We start from the raw sequence: 24,996 nt of genomic DNA on the forward strand, positions 1-24,996 counted from the left end.
GTAGGGAAGAAGAAACAGGTCTCTTGTGTGCTCTGGGAGGAAACCCCGGTCAAGGTCAGCTAATGTATAGTCTTAGATTTTGCACATATTTCACTTTAAGTCTTTTGGGTCTTTCTACAACTTATTTTCTGTTATCTAATGTTTTAAAAAAAAGACTTGTAGATTATTCTCTGTGAGATAATACCACAGCAGAAACTGGACACAAAATGACAAAAAACAACCACAGAGGCCAAATCTTACTGTATCAAAACAGTCACAAGACATTTAAACAGAGAGAAATTTTCAATCTCACACTTTGAGTACAAAATGTTTCACTGACATTTTCTGTTTTATGACTCCAATATTAATACACTTCAAAGAAAAGAAAGAAAAATATAAACAGTTTCTCGATTCATCCAAAGAGAAGTCTAATATATATCAGTTAATTTACATCTTTCCCCCTATGAAAACAGTTCAGTTCCCATGATGAAGAAGTATTATTTACATCTTGACCATAATGTCTCGGCCACAGAGCCAGTGTGACCCGGCAGACATATTTTAAAGCTCGCAGTGCTGAAAACACTGCCAAAGTCCAGCAATATTTACACACCACAGGGACAAGAGACAACTGAGCTCCAAGAAAAAAAGTCACATTAATCAACAACAACAACAACAAAAAAGTTCAGCTTTTTAAATACAGCCGTAAAGTCATGTTTGTGGCAACGAGATATTTTATGCAGACCAGACAAAACACCAAAAGCTTTCACAGAGCGAGTGCTGCAAAGATGCAAGTTATTCTCTTGATTTGATTCTTTCAGATTAAAAGCAGCTTATTGTTAAAAGGACGACAAAAAAATCTCTCTCTCTGCTTTTAATCCGTCCAGTGAAAGCAGGTTTTATATGCAAAATGGTAACATGTGCGCCTTCTTAAAGTAGTTTTGCAAAAGAAATATTTACAACAGCTGAAAAGGCGCTAAGCTGTAGGTTTGTAGGCCGCTGACTATAACCTTTGACCTCACTCTGCAGCATTGAACAGTTAAGATCTGGCGTCCTCTGGAACACATCCTGGGCATGGAAATGTAAAATGAAAGATTTGCATACATTTTTAGAACATTTACACCCAATGTTTGCCTGAAATTATATTTTATGCAGGTGGAAACACGTTTTACTTTCAAGCAAAACTATCAGGTGAAGCTTTTTGTTTTTGTTATCTCCTCTTGGTTCTCCTGAAACATGGGTACAGAGAATCTATATAAAACTGATTATGTATGTTATTTACTGTCAACAAATCCCATAAAAAGCACCATCATCTGGGGAAGCAGGCTGCACTCAGACATTACTCCTCTGTGTCACAATAATTAGGCTACAATAATTAAACATACCAGCATTGCACTGACTAGCATGCGCCATAATTAGCGCCCGTTTGGAGAGAGTGCAACACGGGTTATTTTTTTATGGCTACAGTTTACGAACGTCCCCTAAAGGCGTCACAGCCATGAAGTTACTGAGAACAGCTACAAGGATACACTCGCTGAAGGTGTGTGTGTGTGTGTGTGTGTGAGTGTGAGTGTGGCAGGTTGGAGCTCCTCCTCCAAACACAGAAGTCATCTGTGACTGGAAACCATAGAAAATAGAGCTATCTTTGTGAGAAGCATTTTAAGACCAACAGTGTGATGAAGGATTTTTATTTTTTTGCACCGTTCACACTTTTTCTGAGTCCGAGTTTTAAAGGTATAGTTAGAATTAGGGCAAGGGTTTGGTACTTGACTGTGAAGGCTGGAGGTAAAAGGGCTTTGGATTAGATTTATGTTAGCCATGTATATGTGGCCCTCCTCTTTAGACACCGAGTGGAGCAGGCAGCAACTTTTAGCTAATATATGAGGCTTAAACATCCAAGCAACCTCAAACGTGACACTGCAAATTATCACAGAAAGCAGCTGTCAAGCTATGCGTAGATCGACATACAGAGATTTCTTCATTTTTTAGTAATTTAATTTCATACACTCGCTGCTGAGCCAGATCCTCAACAGACATCAGTCTGAGAACTACGTATTGCTGTTTGAGAAAAACCTGCTAATACTCAGGTGTTTTAGGAAGTTATTCCACCTTAAAGAAAACATACATGGCCAAATGTTGTGAGTTTGGAGCTCAGAATAACATAGATATATTGCAGAAATGATAATATAGAGAGAGCATGAAAATATGTAGACGTGCTGGTGAAAACAGCGCGTTTGAAGTACTTTGTTTAAGATAAAAAACCTCAGTGGGAAATAACCATTGAGTACTCTACCAGGACTATGACTGGCCAAAGTAGCATCTTACCAGATGACATAGCAACTCTGCACGAGGGTGTTTGGGGAGGTCGCTGCGATTTTCACACATTGATGATTTTGTTTTTGGATTTTTTTGCATTTCTTGACAGAAGCAAAAACACATGTCAGTAAAAGAAGATTATCATTTCCATCAGCAGTGATTTATATAAGAAGCATGGCACTGTTCTGAGACACCTCCCTATTTCATGGTCACAGGACACAGCAGGTTTTAAGAACGAAGATGAGATGCTTAAGTCAGATACAGCATAAAAGGTGAAGCACAGTTATAGGTATGTTGCAAGTGGAGAGCTTAAATGAGAGAGTCAGTTGAATGGGTAAGGAAGGTATGAGCTGATCTGAGCTGGCCTTGAGATCAACTGAACTGATGAACTAAGTAATATACTGCAGTTTCCAAGACTACATCCCCTTTGTCAGAATTCTCCTTGATTTTAGACAGATTTGCATTTCACCTCAGAGTGCAGACTGTGGTGTGTAGCTCGTAAAATTTAAGTCCTAAATGTCAGATTAAGACTCCCACGGAGGCTTTTTTGTTTTGGGCTACGCAAAATAACATGTTAATATTTTAGTCTTGGAAACGGGCTGCAGAGACACACTCAGATGGACAGCTGGAGCTTGGTGAGGTTCCTCTGGTGCATATTGTGGTGTCGTACCAGCTCGTCGCTTCGGGCAAACTTCTTCTGACAGTTAGGCCACCGGCAGTTAAACGGCTTCTCACCTGAGAGAGAGGTGGGTGGAGGACGGTGAGGCAACGACAGGAGGGGGAGAATTAGCACCAGAGGGATTTAAAATCAGGGATTTCTTCGAATATTTTGCTGCTATATCTCTTCATGCATAGTAGCACCAGTCTATTAACATTCTTTTTATTTCATAGGAATTAAAATGAACATTTTCAGCTATAATATACATGTATATAAATATTAAATGGATGAAGAAGAAATGAAAAAATAAAAGTTTACGCACTTGTTTTACCTGTATGAGTCCGTGTGTGTGTCTTAAGGTGGTCAGACCGAGAGAACTTTCTCTGACACGTCTCGCATTGGAACGGTTTTACTCCTAAACACATGTACAGTAAGCATGCACACGCATTCAGCACGAGTTCACATAAACACATACGGAAAACACACATTCAACATCACACACACACACACACAGAGGGAGATAGAGAAATACAGTAGAGCAAAGGCTTGCAGAGAAGCCATTCCAAAGTTTGGCCAGCATTTAGCAACTTCATCTGAAGTGAGTTCAGTACAGTGCACCAATGAACACAAAACTTTAAAGACGGCACTGTCTTTAAAAATAAACAAAACAAAAACAAAGCTGTCATGCAAAAAGCAGAGGAGAGCGAGAAGAGAGAGGGAGAGAGCAAAAGGCCAGGAAGAAATAAAAAATGAAGTCAGACAGCCCGCGGGAGTAAAACCGGTCAAACCTGTGTGCCTCCTCTGGTGTCTTTTAAGCTGGTCAGAGCGCGAAAATCTGCGGCCACAGTCTGTGAACTCACACTGGTAGGGTTTCTCCCCTGGACAGAGACAAGAAAAAGAACACAGAGGATTAATTTAGACATCCTTTCAACTTATTTTATCACATACTCACAGCTGGTCACTCTTGCAGTGATGGAAAAAAGCAGGATCTGTACAGATGAAACCAACAGGCCAGTTTATCAGCCCGTCCAGAACATTGTGCAGCAGCTTTGAACCTGATTGTTGCAACGTGATCAGTCATGCAGGAACACCAACACTCATATTACCAAAGATCACTTATAAACATATTTTTCAAAAAAAAAAAATACAATCCAATTAAAACGCGTTGCTCAAAATATGATTTTGCATAGTCGCAGTCACTGTTCAGTCACACTGAATGAATGAGAGGTAGCAGCAAAAGATCCAGGCAGCTGCCTGACATGAAAGCAGAACAACAATATTTAACCACATAAGCAATTAAACAAACAAGCAAATAAACAACAAAAGAAACCAATAAAAGAGTCAATAACTTGATAAATAAAAAAATCAGGATCAGATGAAATTGAGGGAAAAGAATTAAGGAATAAATTTGCTGGTTCTGATCAAACTTTTGACCCGACTATATACAGCATATAAAGATCACCTTGGGCTCTGGGTATTTCCTGAAATCCAACAGACTAAATGAGTAAGTAAGAACACGATTAAAAAATGTATTAATGGGTAATTAACAAAATAATTATTTAAGCTATAAAATGTGTGTGCAAAGGTAACCACAACACAAAAACCAAAGCTTTTAAGATTTATATCAGGGTAAGTTGTGGACAACATTTTTTTAATACATTTTCAAACACACTTTGTAAAAATAAATAAATAAATAATAATAATGAATAGTATTGAAGAGATTAATGGTCTCATTATGGCTGTTTTATTGTTTATAATAACAAAAAAGCATATACTCAGAATAACACTGATTATTTTTAACTAGTGCTATTCTGAGAGTATGCACAGTGACATGTTCTAAAGTTTTAGGTAATTTAGAGATTATATGTAAAATCTGAAGGGCTCACATCTGTTAGTGCATGCACGTTTGGCTTTGTTTTTGACTTTTGAGTCATTGAAAATAAAATCACCACAGTGAAAGGTTCTTTTCTGTGCAACAGACCCAACTGAAAATCTCTTTCTCTATATTTCACCAAACAGGAAATATTTCCTGGCAAGAGGAGACACGGAAATCAGAGCCAATGGAAACTTCATTTGAAGAAGTTTGTCCTCCTGAAGCTCAAAAAACGTAAGCGAAGTAGAAAGCCTTTATTGAAGTTAACAGCACTGCTGGGAAATGTGTGCAGAACGCCGCTGCTGTCGGCAGTCATGTGATGAATGTGTCAGCAGAGCGTGCGTCTTCACCTGTGTGTTTGCGGCTGTGCATCTGCAGATGGGAGAGCTTGAAGTAGCGCTTGTTGCATCCTGGGTAGGCGCACATGAACGGGCGCTTCTCGCTGCTTTCTGACCGCACGATGGCTGGAGCGATGCCGGGCACCCGACGCACGTCCTGCACCCACCCACCCACACACACACACACACACACACACACACACACACACACACACACACACACACACACACACATATTTAAAGCTAAACTGCTCAATGCAGAATTAACAAAAACTCTCCCAGGACATCAATAGCCGAAGCAACAAAAAAAAATTGCCTGTTTTCTAAATTACATTTAGAAAACAGGCAATTAAATCTGTCCTGCATGTAAATGAGTGCATGAGATCTCCATGTTGGGGTTCATTATGATGAAATGGTCATATATTCATTAGATGGGAATTAGCAGTAAAATGACCCCAGGCTGAGTGCAGCCCAAAGGGAGCAGTTAGTCACGCTTTTTAGACCGACCCCCTAACAGTGCCCCCCACTGCATCGCTCACAGCCGGAGGAGAAAACAGGAAAACACACGTGACCAAAGGGACAAATTCAGTGTTTACATTTATTTACACTACCAGACGTCTTGGCGTTTCATTTCACCTGCTGGTTATTTAATCTACATTGACACGGTAGTACACACTCTTCATGTTTCCTTTAGCCGTCCGTCTTCTGTTTCCACTTTACACCCCTCCACCTCATTCTTCCCTTTATCACTTTCTCTTTTCTCCCTCTTTCCCTCCACACTGCCTCCCATCTCTCCTCCTCCTCCCCTGTTTGCAGCATCTGCTCTTCATTTCCTCAGCGTTTAGCATAATGACCAGCGATTAAGAGGTCAGCCCTGTTCTAATTAGAACTGTTAACATTAGAGCTGTTAAGAGTCACCTACCGTGCCCATGTGAACATCGAGGCAACCATGAGCTGTAAACTGATCAGAATCCACAGTGTGTGACACACAATACAAACTCTTTGCACTGATAGTTTATTATGTGTTAATGTAGGGAGTCCTGATGCGTTTAATATTGGATAAATGCTTTAAAAAATATGTATATGGTTAAACATACAGCACTAAATACATTTGTTCGATGAAATCTGACAGCATTTTATGATTCTGCACTGAGATGATGAACATTTAGGATTAAGAATTACAGATCTGATTCTTCATTTTTATTTCGGGTTATAATTTAGTCTCACAACCCTGCATAGCGAGTTACACAGCTAGACAGTTTAAGCTGTCTGTGCAGTGGGTTTATTTACAGCAGTAGCCTCATTAACTTTGGTAAACGTTTTTGCTGTGGCTCAAAGGAGTTACCTGCTTACATTGGGTAGATATTGTTAAATCTTCAGAGATGTAGAGGACATGGCTGATTAAAAGGTAAACTGTCAAGAAAAACTTTTATGCAATAGAAGAGCATGAAAAAAATACACAAATATCAGCATAAAAAAACTATTTTCTTCAAATATTGATAATTAAATATTATTATTCTAGGTGTCTTTCTACCATTTAAGTCATGTATATTACTTTAAAAAATGTGATCTAAAATGACATATCCGTTTAATTAATTTTGACCACACTGGGCCTCCATACGAAATAACCCAGATCTAAGAAGTAACGTGTTTGCTGAAGGTCTGTTTAGCTGATTTAATGTGAGACCAACAACAACGACTTTGTGAGACTAAAGTGTTATAGTTAGCTGATCAGAGGCTTCAGTTTTTAACACTCTGTGTAATAATGACTGCAGGCCATGAGGTAATATTAATGAAGAGTGAAATTCCACGGCTGTCATCTGTATTTCCTTTGGCAGTGACTGGGAATTAGTGTAATCCCTGTAATAAAAATATGGAGCAAAGCATCATTTTGCTGCTCAATCTGTTATCTCACTTTTTAGCAGCTCTTAAATTATACTTTAAAAAGGAACAGGAGTGAGATATTGTTTATTCTTTTGTACCGAGCAAGATCTCAGAGAAGGAAAAGGAACAGAGTGAGTAATGAAGCAGGCCCCAGAAAGAAAGATCTCAAAAAGTCCTGTTGTGGACTAAGAGCAGGTCTGGAGAATCTCCTGCTCCCTGTCCTTTAGAGCAGCTGACAGACAATAATTAAAATCTAATGATTTATTAACATGCTGATCCCTGCATGGAAACTGCATCGTTACCCAGCGTAACCCTGAGTGTGTGTTTCTCCACTGCTAATGGATTTGTGGAAAAAGATTCCTCTTGACTTTTAAAGTCGCCTTATAAGAGCCCCTGAATGTGTGTGTGTGTGTGTGTGTGTGTGTGTGTGTGTGTGTGTGTGTACGCGCAGGTATTTGTGTGTATGGGTTTGTAAATCTGTGCTCTGCTGCATATCAGTCCTCTTCACGTAGCCTGTTCATTGCATCAGACTCTCCACCACTCATCTTCTTCATTCCACCCATTAGAAAAATACGCTCTGGCTCAATCGTCTGTTTTTGCTCTTCCGTTTATCAAAGTGACCTCAGGTGTTTTTCAGTATTGTCAAGCATGTGGCTACACTCTGATCTTAACACATGACCTCAGGGTGACCTCTTGACAAAGAGTTAGGCGCATGCAGGAGAAGCAGTAATGTGGGTTCCTACCTGTAATCCCCTGAAGACTCCATGTGTGTGTATGCGGTACTGCGTGCTGCAGCTGTATACCATCGGGGTGCTGGGGTCACTGTCATAACTGGCTGCGTGGCTGCAAACACAGATAGAGAAACAGGCCGTTTTATTAGCTGCTGCTGTTGTGGTCTCTAAACCCACCAAGTACCAGACGTCTGTGAGACGTGATTTCTGAAGGTCTGTCATGGCCACACGTTTGATCTTAGATATTCGTCTGCATCACACCTCACCAGACAGTTTCCAAAATGCAAATGCAAGTATATTTGGTGTTTTATTGTTCTCTTTGGGAATAAACATGTCCATGTCATTTACATATGCTTATACATATAACCCTGTTTTCCTGGGGTTTCAGTGCATGGTGTGCTTATTAGCACAAGGATCCAGAAAATCAAAACTTACTGTTCTCAAACAGAGCGGCAGGACAGACAGCGGTTAGTTGCATCCCTGTTGCAAAGGAAGAAAGCTCTGGATTTGGATTTGCTGGTCAAATAAGGACCATGCAGAGGTGCTGGAGAGGAAGACCGTTCTTTTTAACCAAGTTTAGATGTAAAGAGTCTTTTTAAAGACCGGAGAAGACATCTGACATCTGATAAAGTCGTCTTCCAGTCAATTCAATCAGCTCCCATGTAGCTAAACTGGCTGGCATTGGTACAGTAAACATACTGGTATATGTGGTGTCCGGCATGGAAGCTGTTTTTTATACAATCGAGTTCATTTAGAAATGGCGTGATCGCAGAATGACTCAGACTGTGGCACAGAGTCAAGCGGTGTCGTTGTGTTAAATTAATGCCTATTTTGGACATTTCAAAATAAATGACAGCTTTATTTTTATTATTAATATAATACTAATATACCGTAAAAGCATAAGGAGCACTATTTCATTACTCCCGAAAAGTTGGCTCCAAAAATCAAGTGTCCACTGTGCTGCAGTATACCGTGCTACTAAATGACGGTAGAAGCTCAAAACCTCTTCAGAGTGAAGTCAGAGAGTCCAAGATGAATGTGAAGTGTACACACACCAGATTTTAAAAATGCAATAGCACGCAAATCTCTGTGTTGGCTGGTAACATTATTACCCTGTCACTGAGAGCCCATAATACAAAACACAGAGTCCACTGTACTGATGTCACCAGTGGTGATGTATGGTGCTGATTTCCTCGTTTGTGCACAGGCCTCTGCTTTTTGGGGAAAATATTTGGCCAAAAACACAAAGTTTTTGCCTCATACAAAATCAGCTTCACTACATGGAAGTGTCACATCTGAAATGATATAATCAAAGAATATACTTGCAACTAAACTTAACTTAGATGGCAAACACACTTCAGAAAAATGAGCGTATTAAATGCTAAACTATTTCTCTAAAGAGACTATTATTATTATATAAATTAAGATTAACCCATTAACACATAGCATATCATATTAGATACAAATAGTTTTTGTGAGTTTTTCAGGCTTCTACATCATCAGTGTGTTTTTTCCCCACCAAAAAAATCTAATATATATAATATATTTCTAAGTAATAAATTGCAAAAGAAATGCCATATGTAGCAAATATGACACAAATTAAAACACATATGCAAATGAATATCTAGTTTGTTGTTTTAATTGTCAGAAGATTCAATAAACACTCGATTTTTTTTAACAAAATTGAATTTTCTAGCAGTAATTTCATGGTTCAGGCTTTAAACGGTTAATATTTTACAGTTGATCAAGGAAAATAATCAAGCAGCTGCTACAGAAACTCTTCCAGTCACGTATTTCACATGACTTAAAGGGCAGAACAAAACCTGCTCTGTTTGACACAGCTGCCTCTCATATCTTCTTATCATAACACCCAGAGACACAGAAAGCTCTTGTCTATGAAATGTGTTATATTTCAGTCTGTCTAACCAAACGAGGAGGATGGGAGTTTGCATCCTGTGCCGCTGCAGTGGAAAATGCACACCGTACAGCCGAGCGCGTATAAGGTGCTCTTTGTCTGCCTCGATTATCCCAAAGACAGGAAGACAGTCACTGCAACTGACTTTACATTGCACTGCAAGCTCCTTTGCTGCTCCTTATTCATTCATCTTTATGTCTATGCGATTAGTAATAGTGGGTGATGTACTTTACATAATGAGAGACCCAAGTCAGTCAGTCCTCTGACAACCACCTCGCTGTGAGGCTGGACAGCTGTGGATGTGACCGCAGACGTTTGTGGCATTTTACATCACACAGACGTAAAACAGAAGGAGATGACATCTGACAATATAAAAGATATAACTGTGTAATGAAGAGTTGTTTGAAAATATGTAGTTCTGTTAAGAGTGTAAAACCAGAAAACACTACGAGGTCCTTCAAAAGGCAAAATAAGACAAGGCTGTCCATTAACTTCATCTTGTCATGGCAAATGTACTTACAAGCTATCCTTTGGTGTTCACCCTTGAAGCATCAGGCTAGGGTATCGGTATCATGTGTGTCAAAACCAGAATACCTTCCTAACTGCCACATGTACTTTTTCAGAGCCCAAATCTAAGTAGCAAGGTGAAGCAAAAACAAAATCCGCGAGTTAAAAATGGAGAACAGAATGCAAAACACAAATGTCCTGGTGGGACAGAAATCATGGATCACAAACCTGCAACTCATGTCATCCTGTCAAGCTCACGAGGCAGACTCTGTAGGGATGGTTACCTCTTGGCAGCAAGAATGTCTCAAATATAAGTTAAATAAAGGATGTCTCATCTTATATATCTGCAGCTAGAGCAACAAACCACGGATGCTAAAGACCTGTAATGTGTCTAATGAGGAGATGCAGGAGGAATCTGAGAAAACAGCGTTATATTTGCTCAAAATATCAAGGTCACAGCAAAAAGACTGAAAGCAGAGAGAAATAATACTGTAACAAATAAAAGGTATATAAAAAATAGTGTTGTTACCCTACAGTGTTTCTGCAGAAAAGAGTCAGAAATGAGCAGACTAGCAGTTTTTGGGCTAATGCAATCTCACCAACCGGTAGCTCCAGCTTCATTTTTTGCAGCACATATCTGTGCAAACTTTTCATGTCAGGAAAAAGAAAACAAATGCATTTCTTGAATAAAATACTCACATTTAAGGCAACTTTCAAACAGGTTATATAGTTATAGCAATAGCTGGTAAGAGCTACAACTTCAGGCACAACTTTGAAGTTTGATCTGTGATGAATTTCAGATTGATCACATTATGAACGATGAGTGACGACGTGCTTCCACATTTCCATACGGAGTTGTTAGTGAGTGTCAGAAACTCCTGCAAGGACTCTTGTTTATCATTTCTAATCACTTTGATCCAAAAAAGTGTTGCAAAGTCTAAAGAGGGTCAGCTATTCAAATTCTTCCTCCTTCATGGTTGTAGGTTGAGCAGACGTTAGTGCACACGCTCATCTGCAGAACCATGAAGGAGATCTTCCAACACATGCAACCACTGTGTCACTCTCGATCAGGTGTGATGTTTGAATGCAAAAAACTGAAAACACATCTATGACGGGAACTAATGATTTGCTATGATGTGCTAAAACAATAAAACTAATAATAACACCACACATCAGTGCTTTATGATACTGAGAGAGTGTAATGGCAAATAATCAGAGTTGCTGAACCACATTTGAAATACGTGGTCTCATATTTCTACAGAATGTCTCTGGCACTACTGCAGGTCTTCTCCAGCCTTCACTCTTTCACACTGAGCAAACAGCTGATGTGCACTTTATCGTTTTAGTGTTTAGTTTCCAAATCGAAATAATAGGAAGGGAGGAATCTGTACTTCCTGTCTCAGCTCAGCTCCCCTACACTTCCACTTCCTCAAATCCTGCTCCTCCCCTTCTTTCTGCTTTCCTTTCTCTTCCTCATCATCCTCATCACTCCTCAACCCTTCATTTCTCCTGCTGTCCATCACAGATGCCACAAAGTCAGAGACAGCCCTCTGAAACAGTAAAAATCACTCAGCTAGCATGAAGCCACAGGCAAAATGAAATATTTTCTATTTCAAAAGTTTATTTAAGTGAATAAAACCACATTAATACCGGCTTTAAAGAGCCTCGGCCCACCACACATACACACCCACACTGCTCTCACAAAACAGCAGTACCACACAGTACCACACCTTTATCCATATACAAATCTCTATTACACACACACACACACACACATTCATCTGTTAACCAAGATGAATGCCTCTTGGCTCGGAGCAGAAAGCTATTTGTGAGTCGACACAGATGCTGACCAGCAGTAAGCTATGCAGGTCACAGTGACATACAGCACAGCGCATGCTTTTCGGTGCTTTTAAGATCGTCTGAACAATGCTGACACTTCAGTGATTATTTCTGCATGGTTTCTAATTGGTGTCTGGCAGACAGGAATATAAGAAGCCGTGGGAAAATGTGATAGATACTCGACCCAGGATGAGAACAAAGACAAGCGCTGGCGCCAAAACCCCACTGGTTTTACAACTTTGCAAAAATTATCAGCATGTAAAATTTAGGAGCAAACATTTGCTAATATAGACGTCTTTCACTATATCCGTACTTTGACATTAACAGTATTTCTGTTAATTATCTTTTTGGCTGGTAAACCGCACTGAAAACACTTCTAAGGCATTCTTAAGTTACACTGCTTTCAAAAACTTAATTTAAATCAATTGAATTTTATTTATATAACACCAAATCACAACAACAGTTGCTTCAAGGTCTTTGTACTGTAAGTTAAAGACCCTACAATAATAAATTGATCTATATTTATTGTTCCTACATCCTTTTAGGAATTAAAACCCATGTTTGACCTTTAAAGCTATGCTTGTGTTTTGTTTCAAGGTTCTGTAAGATTATTCTCATTTATCAAACACTCAGTGGCTGTAAAGTTTATCACAGTGCACTAGCATGAGCGAGTCAAAAAACAGAGCAGTTGTAATAAAAAGTACCCATTACAGTATGCTGAGCATGGCTGTCAGTGAAGCAAACTAACAAATGGTGGAATGGCTTTAAACAGACATGTGCCTAAACATCTGTGTGTAACCACCTAAAACAGATCTAACCTCTAAACAACAATCAGCCAACAATCATCTTCTCTAAATATGCATCCATTCTCTTCTGCTTATCAGGGTCGCGGGGGGGGGGGGGGGGCTACCACAGGGTAACATCTGTATTAATGTCAAGGCAACAATGCTTTTGAATATTTTGATCTGCAACACAGACAACCCCCACTGAAAAAGAGCACCAGTCTGAAGTACAGTGATCAGATCAATGGTTGCTGAGTTAGGCAAAGAACAGACGGCGATCAATTGACTAATAAGTGATATGAGATGATCAATGTTGCTCACCGGCTTTAATGCTGTGGCTGATCAGTGGTTTAAATGAATGTTCTTACCTGCTCAGTAGTAGATGCACTTCCATTTGGAACAATACTTCTAGTACTATAAGTTATAGTATAGCAAAAAGTAACTATTCCTGCTATTTATATTAGTAATAACAAAGGCAAAGTCCTGACAGAAGCAGGTCTTGCCATTCTGCTGTCATACTGATAAAACCTCCGGGCACTGGGACCTGACAGCAGCATGAACAGAATCACCAGTTAAATTTGAAAACTGCTTAAAAATTTGATAGCAAATCCTATTTAATGGCACATCTCGCTTTTATAATGTCTCTGGTAACAGGAAGAATAGATGTAGCATTTGAATTAAGTAAGGCTGGTGTATGTTGTAGGAACTTATGCTATTTAAACAAACGTCCTACAAAACTGGCGTCCTTCTAAATCACAGAGAAAGTGGTTGCTGCGTTGTTTACATGCTAAGATAAAACAAATGAGCACATGAGTTTGAACCCAGTGTCTTGCCGTCCATGCAGCAGTACCTCAAACCTTAAAAACCAAATTGAAGCGTGTGTTTTACCGGCTTGTTCAAACTCTACATCACAGCGACGCAGCAGGTGGGAAAGACTAAAGATGTTCTTTCAGCGCTGAAAACTGCCGCTGCTGTTCCAAAAATAATGAGTCTGCTCACTCTCTTCGACCTAATCTTCCCTTCACATGACCCACTGTCCTATTCAGCCCAAACCTGACAGACTCCTGCTGCTTAAAGAGAGCGATGGATGAGTTCCTACCTCTTTATGGTGGATGCCAGTGTATTGACAGGGTTCCATGCCACACACTCCAACTGAGAGGTCATTTGATATAAATTTTCACCGCTGTGGAGGAAAGACAAAATGTAGAAGAAAAGCTCATGAGCTGTGCAGTGGACTGTCAAGCACCAGGACACGGTTGGGTGTATGTGTGTGTGTATTCACTCGCTTTTGTCGTCCGCTGTAGAAGCACGCTAATGAAAAATGCCAACACACACAAACACCCACACAGTCACAGGTGGAGCTGAGATTAAAAAATGTTCCTCAGACACCAAGAGAGCCAAATTATCTCATTACGGCCATCTTTCATTAAACACGGCAGACTCGAGAATCATTATTCAGAGCTGCCATGCGTTTAAATACCTCACGTGCACACACACACACACACACACAATGGATTTATAGCTCTCACCCCTAACACCACAGTCCCTCTATTACACCACCTGCAGGCACATAGCAGTGTGGATGGGGTAGATGTGGTGCCTGGTACCCTGCTCGTTACACAGCTATTATTTTACAGTACAACAGGGGCACACGGCCAGCTGGGCCAAATGGTATATCTGCTGAAATACTGCTGGGATGGAGGTTCAGAGCAAGATTTAAAGCAGCTATCCATGACATTTTCAAATAAATATGTCTGCTTTTCTTCTCTCACTGGATCCATTGCTGACCATCTATTTTATGACCATTATCAGTCCCCTCCCCCTTTTTTTTGTTGTTGCCGTAACACCCAGCGTGTGTTACAGCAGGTGTTTCCTGGAAAAACCCTCCACTTCACAGTTAACCTACAAAAGAATTTATCTTTTCTTCAGAATAAACAAACAGAGAATTTATCTCAAGAAGTGCCACAGAGGATCAAAAACAGCACAATTACCAAATATCTATAATTTTGATAATAACTATGTAGGCAGGCTTTTTGGATAGGGATGTACAAATCCAACTTTTTCCCACTTCCGACACAATACAGACACTTTGGCTGATTTGTCTAGGCTAAAATAATAAACTGAAGTGACTGGGAATCTAGGTTTTATGTTGAAAAGTAGAAAACAAATGCATCCAAGAAGATAAAATGATCTGAAGGGGTAAATTAATAAAGGTGATCGCAGTTTGAACAACATAGAACTGAACTGTTGAAATGTTGCCTCCATCTCAGTGAAGTGGATGTCAGTGGAACTCAGCATGAAGCACTCAACAAAACATCCACTCATGCTGTCTTCGCAACAATGGCAGTAACCATATCCAACTTCTTAATAGCAATGAACTGGTCTGCATTGGTGCATCATATCTTTATTCTCTTCCCCCTCCTGCCCCCCCCCCTCTTTCTTAAATAGATAACTATCATATCTGATATCATATCTCACAGTACAATAATATTGAATGGGTGCATTGTTGTATTTTGTCATGTTTCTCAGGTCTTTGTCTGAATTTCTACGAACATTATTGCTAAGGATTGTCTTATTGCATTGGAGTCACACTGGGTTAAATATGTACACTTGGGTTTTAAGGGGTATTTATTATTTTCTTCTTTTTTTGGGTTGTATGGAAGCCCCAAACGCAATTTCATTGTTCTTGACAATGACAATAAAATAAATACTATACTACTTTTCAATGCATATCAAGCCTCTTTAACCATCATAACTAACAGTCAAACCTGGACAGTCATAAAAACCTAACAGTAACTTTAAAAGCATCCATTCATCCCACTAATAATCATATCGGCTTATAATAATAATGGATTGGATTTATACAGTGCTTTTCAAGGCACCCAAAGCGCTTTACAATGCCACTATTCATTCACTCTCACATTCATACACTGGTGGAGGCACCTACGGTTGTAGCCACAGCTGCCCTGGGGCAGACTGACAGAAGCGAGGCTGCCATATCGCGCCATCGGCCCCTCTGGCCAACACCAGTAGGCAGTAGGGTAAAGTGTCTTGCCCAAGGACACAACGACCAGGACAGAGAGCCCAGGGATCGAACCGGCGACCTTCCGGTTACAGATATGCTTCCCAACCCCCTGAGCCACGGTCGCCCCTTATCAGTGCAACAAATCTGCCTAATGAGACATTGTATTGCAAAAAGCTATACAGATACAAATTGACATAAACATTTAAGTAACGAGTGCAAAAAGAGCTTGTATTTCAAAGGTGTCAGAAGGAGGGGATTTCCAGACATATTTGAAAATGGTTCAGACAAACTGTGAATCGTGCTTCGGTGAGATGAAAAAACTAAATCTGCCTGAGCAAACCGAATAACTGAATATGCAAAGAGTGGCCCACTGCCACCCCCTCCACATGCACCGACTCCATGTGAGAAGTCAAATGACTCCTGAGGACACAAAAGTTTGGAATTCTGTGCAAATTGCCAAATTTCCTGTGTGTCCAAGAAGAGCCTGAGCATTTGTTTGCAGCTCAAAGATTACAGCAACTGTTCAGAACATGGTGTGCGATTTCATACACCTTGTACTCTTTTTTACTTTGATAAAAACCAGAGTGCCCCCCTGTCTGTATGCATTAATAAGGCCCGTGTTTTTATTTCATGTTGTTCCAGCAGCCTGCAGAGTAAATACAGGCCTGTTGGTACCAGGCTGTGAGATTAGACCACTGACTCATATGAGCCTTCCCAGCTATGAGAGCGCGTTCGAGTGGATATCAGTTATGTTTATGATTAAGACTTCCTCACAGGGAGATTCTGAGGACAGCCTATGACCATACGTCTCTCTCTCACACAACTTTCCCTGCTGTGATATTCACAGAAAATTTATTACGTTGGTCCATCGATGGGGAACACTGAAGCAATGGCATGTGAAGAATGTTATATTTAGAAATCAGAACAAGAAAAACTTTAGCGAGCACACAGCCAGGAGACATACCTACTAAAAATGGTTCATGTATTAACCTCAGAGGAAGCTTATTGCCGCTAGTTTTTAAATGCATCTGTAAAAGAGCTGCACAGGTAGCTCTGTGTGGTGAAGGCTTGTGGAATATTTACATTAACATCCATTTTTTTGTTTTGTTTTTCTGTACTAATCCGACTTACAATAATTGCAGTAAATTATCAGGTACAAAATGGGCACAATGGCTACATTTTTAAGAAACTAGGCAATATTTTTATTTCTGGAATGTGGGTGGAGTGAGGGAGTAAAGGATGGGATTAAAGGTTAAGTTTGGGTGTGGCTGAAGGTGAAATACTTGTTGGTGGAGGAGCAGACTCACTATATGTACATGCAGAAAATTGCACACTTGGTATGTAAAAACATACCAAATAGAGTATTGATATTGGACAGAAAATTTCTAATCTTAGAATTCAGATATTTTCAGTCCCATTGCCACAGCTGTATAAAATCAAACACCTGGCCTCGCAGTCAGCCAAACAACTGTGAATGAATGGGTCGTTCTAAAGAGCTCACTGAATTCAAGTGTGGTACTGAAATAGGAAGTGAGCGTAGCAGCAAGTCAGTTTATGAAGTTTCTTCCCCCTAAATATTATAAGTATTACTGCAAAGTGAAGCGTTTAGCACCCACGGGAACAGCAGTCAACGTTACAGGGTGCGGTCACTGAGCGCTGAGGTGCTCAAACCTCCTCTGGCATTGACATCAGTACAAACACTGCGCACCAGGAGCTTCATGGCAGCAGCCACAGCAAAGTGTAGGTGGCCCAGTGTTTTTATCCATATAGTTGAAGACAAGGTCTCTAAACTCAGAATGTGCTCATGCTTTGTCACGACATGTTGGCAGCACGTTTCTCATTTTCCATCTTCACCACTATAACCAAGATAATCATGGAAGAGCTTGGTTTTTCCCCCAGCTGTTAAGTTTCTTATTTTCTGTCTTTGCTTGGAACATAAGAGCAAGTTTCAACCAATATTCACTTAGACTCGACTGAGTCAGGAGAAGCTACAGAACATTATTACTGACACCCATAAATAACGGGGGGGAAAAGCTTTTTTTCTCTTGGTACTTTTGTCAAATTGATTATGGGTGTGACCACAGTCACCATGGCTATCACAAATACAAAACTTCCAAGTCAAACTACAGTGTGCTGAGACCTGTCAGGGTCCCACAAGGAACTACTGGGTAAAAAAGTCACTGCACCAGTCATGTTTTAGACGTCACATTGGACAGCTCATCTAATCGAAAGTGAAAAGCGAGTCTTGCGCACTGTTGCTAAAAAGTCCTTTCATTAAATGCTGCAAAGCCCACTAGGAAAGCAATGAAAGAAGGTAAACTGGCCATCAACCATCGGTGGAGTTTCATGACAAGAAAACAGGCTTATAGCTTCGGTTCGTCTCAGCGGCTTGTTGAGTGGAAATATTTCTAGTGTTCCAGTCATTCATCTACTGCAGCAAATCACTGCTTTTGGAAAATGGCTTAATGTGATTTAACCTTATGTGAAGCAGTCTGCTGTCAGTGAAGACATTTCCTTTATTTTCTTCATTTTCGTTTTTATTGGATGGAAACAAACAGTTTTAACTTAAATGTAAGCGCTGTATCAACACGAGCTGATTCATATCGTAAAGATTAATGTAGATCACTCTGCAAGGCATTATAAAAGCACAAAGCCCTGCGCTGTTTCAATCAAAAACTCCCGCTAATGTTGCAAAATGATGTCAGAACAGTTGCAAGTTTAGAACCAGAGGATCTTACGAAAGACTCAGTGTGGAAGAAGCTCAGCCTTTTCGCGTCTTGCCACAATGTAACTGCACTTTATGACGAATTCTGCTTGGACGTCATCTGTCCTTCAGAGGAAACACCAGAGTGTCTCACAGCAATTAAAACCCCAGAAAGGTAGACAGTAAATCACTGACAATTATCCTCACAGAATAAGCATAAAGGACTTTCTTTATTTTAAACAATCAGTAAATCAGCCCATGCTTTCCTTCTGAACGTCCTAACACCGTTACTTACGGACTAATCTACACACAAAGTCACGACGATACATACACTGAGGATTTTCACATCACTTGAGGAATACTTAAATACTCTAATGGGTGCACAAAAACTGAAACAACCAAGAAGCTGCTAAAGGAAGCAGAACAAAAGCAAAGAAGGAAACTGCAATGGCAGACAGACCTGTCCTGAAGGTGAACATCCTGTTAAGAACTGCATCCTGCTACCTTTCACTGAATTTAGTGCAACACAAAAACAATCAACAATGGTTTCTGAAGTATTTCCAGATTTAATTGCTGCTGATAGTTTGGTGTAAAAATAGATTTGATGATTTTGGTGGGTGCGCACTGCAGTGCATGAGGCATGTGAGTGTTACCTGTTGTAAGGATTCCTCAGAAGCAGAGCCTGGCTGCTCGTACAGCTATCTGAAGGTGTGTGACACCCATAGACAGGAGGAGGTACAGGATACTGCTGCTCACCTATAATGCCCACACAGATACACAATACAGTATATAATGTGGGTAGTTATACATTAAAAAAAATATGGCTTTTGCAACAACAAAAAAGACATAATGTGAAGGTTAAATTCCTCAGCAGTGTTTCTTTTGTGGTCTCTCTTTTCCCCCAGATTTCTTCAAATGTTAAGATCTTTCTCTCTCTGTCAACGGCTCCCTTGACATTTCTGAAAAATCCCTCTCTCTACTCTAATTCCCGGCGTAATCTTTGCTGTAAAAATCATTGAAAATTTACAGCTACGGGTCCACAAAACACCCCTATTTAAATATTTACAAATACCATACAGAGGGGAGGGATTAAAGACAGAAGTGGGTGGATGAAAGGGGTTTGTCAGTCAGGATGTGGCTGATTTATACCTACGACATGCAAGGTCAGGGCCGAGGGACCAGAATAGGGGACAAGACACTCCCTAGGTGAGGGCCTTTGGGCTGCCATACACACAGCTGTGCACTCACACAGAATTAAAACGCACTGAAACGTCTATTTTTGTTCCAACTGGCAGAGACTCTGATACATTGTTGTTTTGAGAAAGATGGAAAAATAATGCATTTTTGGATCTGCACAAATGTTATCTGAGCAGTTGTCCTACAAAGGCAAAAGACCTGCAGCAACTATGTAACTATGTGCTTTGGTATAAGCTTGCAACAAAACTATTTGTAAAAATTATAATTGTGATTAATAAAAAAAAAACAGAAAGTGTAACAACTATGAGTCATTTAAATTTTCCCTTGCAATTCCCTGCAAATGGAGATATATATATGTGTATATATATATAAGTCTGTTTATTTCAGAAGACTAAAAGACACCAAAACAAACAAAAAACTTTTTTACCATATGGGGGTGGGGGGGGGGGGGGGGGGGGGGGGGGTTAGAAAACCTAAAAGGTTTTTAAATATTTTCACTATAAATAGTTAGAATAAAATTAACTTACTTAAGCAAAACAAAAAATTTTGATTAATGAATCTCAGGAAGAAAACTCCTGTTTACATGCTGAGACATTTATCAGGAGAGACTGAATTCACAGGGCGCGTCGGCACGCCGAAAGCCACACTCGCACATACCCATCGTGTTCTGCTGAGTTAAAGCGTCTTCATGTTTGAAGGAGTGGTTGGAGAACTGCGAGCTGTGGTGTGTAGGAGTGTGACCATAATTACCGGCTCCATCGAATGCAACTGCGCTGTAACCTGCAACACAGAAAGAAAAATAAATACATAAAAACAGGCGGAAATCCATAACAGTGAAACACGATGACATGAAACTAAATACAACAGCATAGCTGCATTTGTGAATCTGGTAATAAAGGTAAAGTAACCAAAGAGCCGCATGCAGAACAAACGACTTATAATAAACTCATAAGATTATCACAACAAGGCCTTCATGATTAAAAACAAGAATTTTCTATATTAAAAAAAATTCCTTTTTCTTGTTTTTGCGATGAAGAAATAAGATTAATAAAAAAATCCTCATAAATGACCATTTCAGCATATATCCTGCTACAAGCAAAATGAATATAGACTAAAAAATGCCACCAAAAGGTGAGTGCATCACTGAACGAAACAGTGATCATACATGATGCTCATTTTCATGAACATCAACGCTGATACTTTTATTATTGACAGTCTTGCAGCACAGATCACTAAAAGAGGAAAAGATCAAGGTAACATTTATGATGAAGACCATCAAAGTCAGCCAAAGTCATGAAATGTGAAGCACCGGGCAGAGATGTTCACGCATCAGTGTAAGGCGAGAGAAAAGTTTGCTTTGCACACATACGTTAAAAAGCAGTACAGACTCATTGCAATCATCCTACTTTGAGATTTTGAGATTCAGTAATATAATTATGTCAATTATTATTTATTCATTTTTTCCACTTTTTAGGACGTTGCAGGCCAGACTATGATCTAGAGGACCAGCTCGGGCACTTGGGTTGTATTTATGTATTTTCTCTGCTTTAAAAGATGAAAATAAATCACTCAAGTTATGATAAAACCAGTGAAAAAAGGAGGTGAAGAAGATTTTCTGGGTTTTTCTTTGTTTCTACACATAAAACATGAGACATGTTAAATGTTACACCTTAAGCTTCCCTTACTCGTTTTTTTTTTATAAAGTTACAGAAAATTTGAATTAGCCTCATTTATGACTTTATTCTCCATTCGATTAATCTTATTTTCACCACTGGCATAATATGCACACAGTTAAACTGCGAGTTCAGTTTGAATAAATTTAGTTTTATAAAAAAAAAAACCCCAAAGAAACACTCAAACACACCGACTTCTGTTGAGAGAGATCCGTGCCCGACAACCCAGACTAGACCTGACTCATGACTTAGACTGGCCTAAAGGGCACGACACACTGCCATAAATCACCCATGCACGCACGCACACACACATTATCTCTCACATGCACGCCTCATTAATTAAAATACAGCACTTTCACCGACTTTACCCTGTAAATCGGTGCTTGAGAGGAGAGGCGGAGGGGGACGAGAAAAAAACTCATTAAACATCTCCATTTGTCTTCTTCCCTGTCTGAGTTTTCTCTCTCTGCATATGTTTGAGCGTGTGTGTGTTCATCCATGTATTGGGACATTTTTGTTGCCTCCTTGAAGTCTAGCACTGAGGTGAGAAGAGATGAGGTCAGCTGGAAAACTCTGGAAATACCCCATATTGTCTTCTTCTTTTTTAATACTCAGAGTTGTAAATAAATCTTCAAATGGATGATTGTGGAAATCAGCTTTACATATTAGGTGATCGTCAGTATGTATTTATGTGTTATCTAAAGGTTAAATATATGGCAATAAGTACAGTAAAAGTTGTGCTGTAAAGTTGAAGTGTTTTGGTAAAATTTATTTTACTTTTTGTTTGTTTTGTTGTTCAAATCACACAAAAATGTCAGAACATGACAGAAAAACAGAAAAGCGGTGTGTGTGAGTGTGTGTGTGATGGTCCCTGTGTGACCCCACTGTGCTATCACGCTCTACTGTGTGACCCGAGTCCTGCTGTTGGTTTGTTTGTCTGTGCTCATCCAGCCACAGCGGGGAGCAGATAAAAACAGGTTAGAGGTCGGCTTGGCGCTTTGATTGCTGTGTTATTCCTAAACGATCTGCTTGATAAGCACGTTATTACTAATTAATCAGTTGGGTAATCACTAACAGATGAATTTTTCTGCCTGAAATGAACATTTACAAAAACAAGAGTTTAGGGTGTGATACTCAGAAGGTATGAATCCCACTGTTGACTTTGGACACGCTTCAGCTCATGGTTAATTACTGAACTCTAGTCTGGTTAAAATGACGGATTTTACTGGTTAAATGAGATGATGCACAAAGCGTGGTTCAGGTGAATATAATTCACAGAAAAATTCACAGAAAAAAATGAAACTTTATATAATTTACATGCGAACGTGAAAATAATAATGGAAAAATGTTTAAAGATGTTAACAGAAAAGTGTTTTTGTTCTCCGAATAAAACACAAATTGAAATTAAATCTAAACAACCAGGACTAAACTGAGATGTGAAAAACCCTCGACTCCAATGGCAAAAATTACGAATTCGAACTAACTCAGTGGCGTATTTAATTATAAGTGGATCATGCTGATGCACGTTGCTGCAGTCATGCATTTATTACACATTAAGCAGATGTTTAAAGAATTATAAATTACAATTGCCAAATCTTTGACATTTATTAGACCAAAATACTGTTGTGCTTGACAATCAGATTTTGTAAATGAATTAAAACATTTCAGACAAAATTTTATTTACCTTAAAAAGTATGAAACGGTAATTTTATATAAAATTTCATATGAAGCACTGCACCTGGAATTATGATATTTTCAGAGCTATATTATGAGTAACACATGACATGTTATTTTATATAAAAAGTAAACCTTCCAAAAATTAATTTATAAGGGCGTCAGACACAAAAGAAAAGAATGATCATAATTACTGTAACCCTATTTAAAAAATTCAGTGACTGCGATTAAAAGCAAGATCAGATCCAAAGAAGTTCATGGATGTGATCTTTTAATGGGCCGTTTGCACAGGACACACATCTGTGGCTTAAACATTAATGCCTACAGCTCGAATGCTTTTAACGCCACCTTTTCAGAAACAAACAGGAGTCTTGTGTAAGAGTACTAGCTGGATCGCCTTTCTACAACTTGTGTGTGCTTTTAAGAAGATGTCAATGTTTGTAACGTGCTTGGTCGTATCAGGCCGAGCCAAGATTTCGAGCCAGAGAAGGAACACGTCAGCTGATTTAAACCACATGAAATCATTTTTGGTGATGTACTAATGACTGACAGATTTGTCAGAGAACTTCAGATGCATATACAGGGGGTAAAATTTGTAAAAGAAAATGTGCTAAGTTATAGAAAAGTGACCTTCACCTTCTGAAGCACCTTCTGCAGAAATTAGAAAAGATTTATGTTGAATTGAATGATAAAAAAAAAAAATGATACCAAGACTTCAAGCTGCATCTGTCAAAAGTTCTTGTGAAAGAATTGACAGTTAAATTGGTGATGTTCTAACACCCAGACTCACACCCTACCTGTCTGGTTGCGGGCCGCCTGCTGCGTGTCCATGCAGTTGGTCAGGTATGGCGGATTGCTGAACATCCTGCTGGGGGGCTGGTGGTGGTGCGGGGCGGCCACGGGTGGCGGTTGGCTCGGGGCCGGCGGAGGAGGTGGTGCCCCGAACGCCGCACCGTACCTGCAGGCCCCAGTCCCTGTGAACTGGCCCGAGAAGTGGACGGTAAAAGCACTGAGGCAATGGGGATCTGCATCGTGGTGGTGGGGGTCACCAGCGGCCCCCCAGCTGGGCTCCTGTTTGATGAAGGAGTGCGCCCCCAGGGAAGAGTGGGGAGCAGCCAGAGAGGTGTAAGGGGAGGGGGCAGTGTGGAAGTCCAGGACAGGAGCCCACTGAGGGGCCGTGCTGACGGGAAGGGCCGGGCAGCCAGGGCTGGGGCCCGCCGGGACCGGGGGCAGCAGGGAGTTTAGGTCGCGTACATCTGAACCCATCGCGGTCCAGGGGAGAGAACTGGGATAAAGGAAGGCTATTTTTAAATTCGATCCGTCTCCCTGTGTCCACCTTCTTAATCCTTGGGAGTCTTTCAGTCACTTTAAGGAGTACGTCTTCTTTTTCTCAGCTCTTCTCTGAATCAGTCGTCTACGACACCACACACAGGCGCTCTGGAAACTCATCAAGTCTGACAGAAGTACAGAAGTTCATGGCGACACAGCACAGTCTCTGCAGCCAAGTTTCTCAGCAAAAGAAGAAGAAAAAAGAAGAAAAAAAAACAGACAGATTGATCAGTGGTGATCTTCAGTTTTCGTCCACAACAGCAGAAAGCAAGTTTTGGCTCGGAGAGATGGGGTCCATTCAAGAAGGAGCTCAGAGCTTTCTCTGTGAATGGAGAAAGAGGAGTGAGGAGGAGTGAGGAGGAGTAGCCCTCTTTTCCCTCCACTCTCTGAGCTTGTGCATGTGTCTGTGTGTGTGTGTGTGTGTGTGAGGAGGGTGGAGGGGGTGGAGTCAGGAGGTGATGAGGGAAAGCACCCTCTGACTTCATTCATCTACTGAACAGTCACTCTGATGCAAACAAATAAAGCCAAACTTTGACCTCAGTCACACAAAAATAAAATTTTAACCACGTGCTTTT

General features: G+C 40.1%; 1 protein-coding gene across 7 annotated transcripts; it reads right to left on the reverse strand.

Annotated features, from left to right (window-relative positions):
- Positions 1-320: 320 nt before the first annotated feature.
- On the reverse strand, positions 321-24,760 carry wt1a (WT1 transcription factor a). 7 transcript variants are annotated; one of them, XM_086301890.1, is made up of 9 exons: positions 23,890-24,760; positions 20,403-20,525; positions 19,202-19,304; positions 13,919-14,002; positions 7,789-7,888; positions 5,174-5,318; positions 3,739-3,828; positions 3,282-3,365; positions 321-3,027 (listed from the first exon to the last, which is right to left on the reverse strand). In XM_086301890.1, exons 1-9 carry the CDS (start codon positions 24,356-24,358, stop codon positions 2,906-2,908), a joined length of 1,320 nt encoding a protein of 439 aa, XP_086158016.1. In that variant the 5' UTR covers positions 24,359-24,760; the 3' UTR covers positions 321-2,905. The 7 variants fall into 7 exon arrangements, 4 of the variants coding, with proteins under 4 accessions (XP_086158016.1, XP_086158015.1, XP_086158018.1 ...); XM_086301889.1 differs by having other exon boundaries at positions 3,273-3,365; XM_086301892.1 differs by lacking the exon at positions 13,919-14,002.
- Positions 24,761-24,996: the final 236 nt, after the last annotated feature.

This window comes from Aulonocara sp. 'chitande type north' Nkhata Bay, linkage group LG7 (assembly GCF_057382095.1).
Source record: "Aulonocara sp. 'chitande type north' Nkhata Bay isolate Kocher_YH1m ecotype deep benthic linkage group LG7, A_spYH_male_GT1.1, whole genome shotgun sequence".
Classification (NCBI taxonomy): Eukaryota; Metazoa; Chordata; class Actinopteri; order Cichliformes; family Cichlidae; genus Aulonocara; species Aulonocara sp. 'chitande type north' Nkhata Bay.

Bases quoted from the DNA above. Each gene is read 5' to 3' on its own strand.
- wt1a (XM_086301889.1), bottom strand. From the start codon at position 24,358: ATGGGTTCAGATGTACGCGACCTAAACTCCCTGCTGCCCCCGGTCCCG. The intron at 7,889-13,918 runs GTAGGAACTCAT...CTGTGTTTGCAG, and splicing joins CTGGCATCCACCATAAAGAG to CCACGCAGCCAGTTATGACA. The intron at 3,028-3,272 runs GTGCGTAAACTT...CCTCTCTCTCAG, and splicing joins GACTCATACAGGTAAAACAA to GTGAGAAGCCGTTTAACTGC.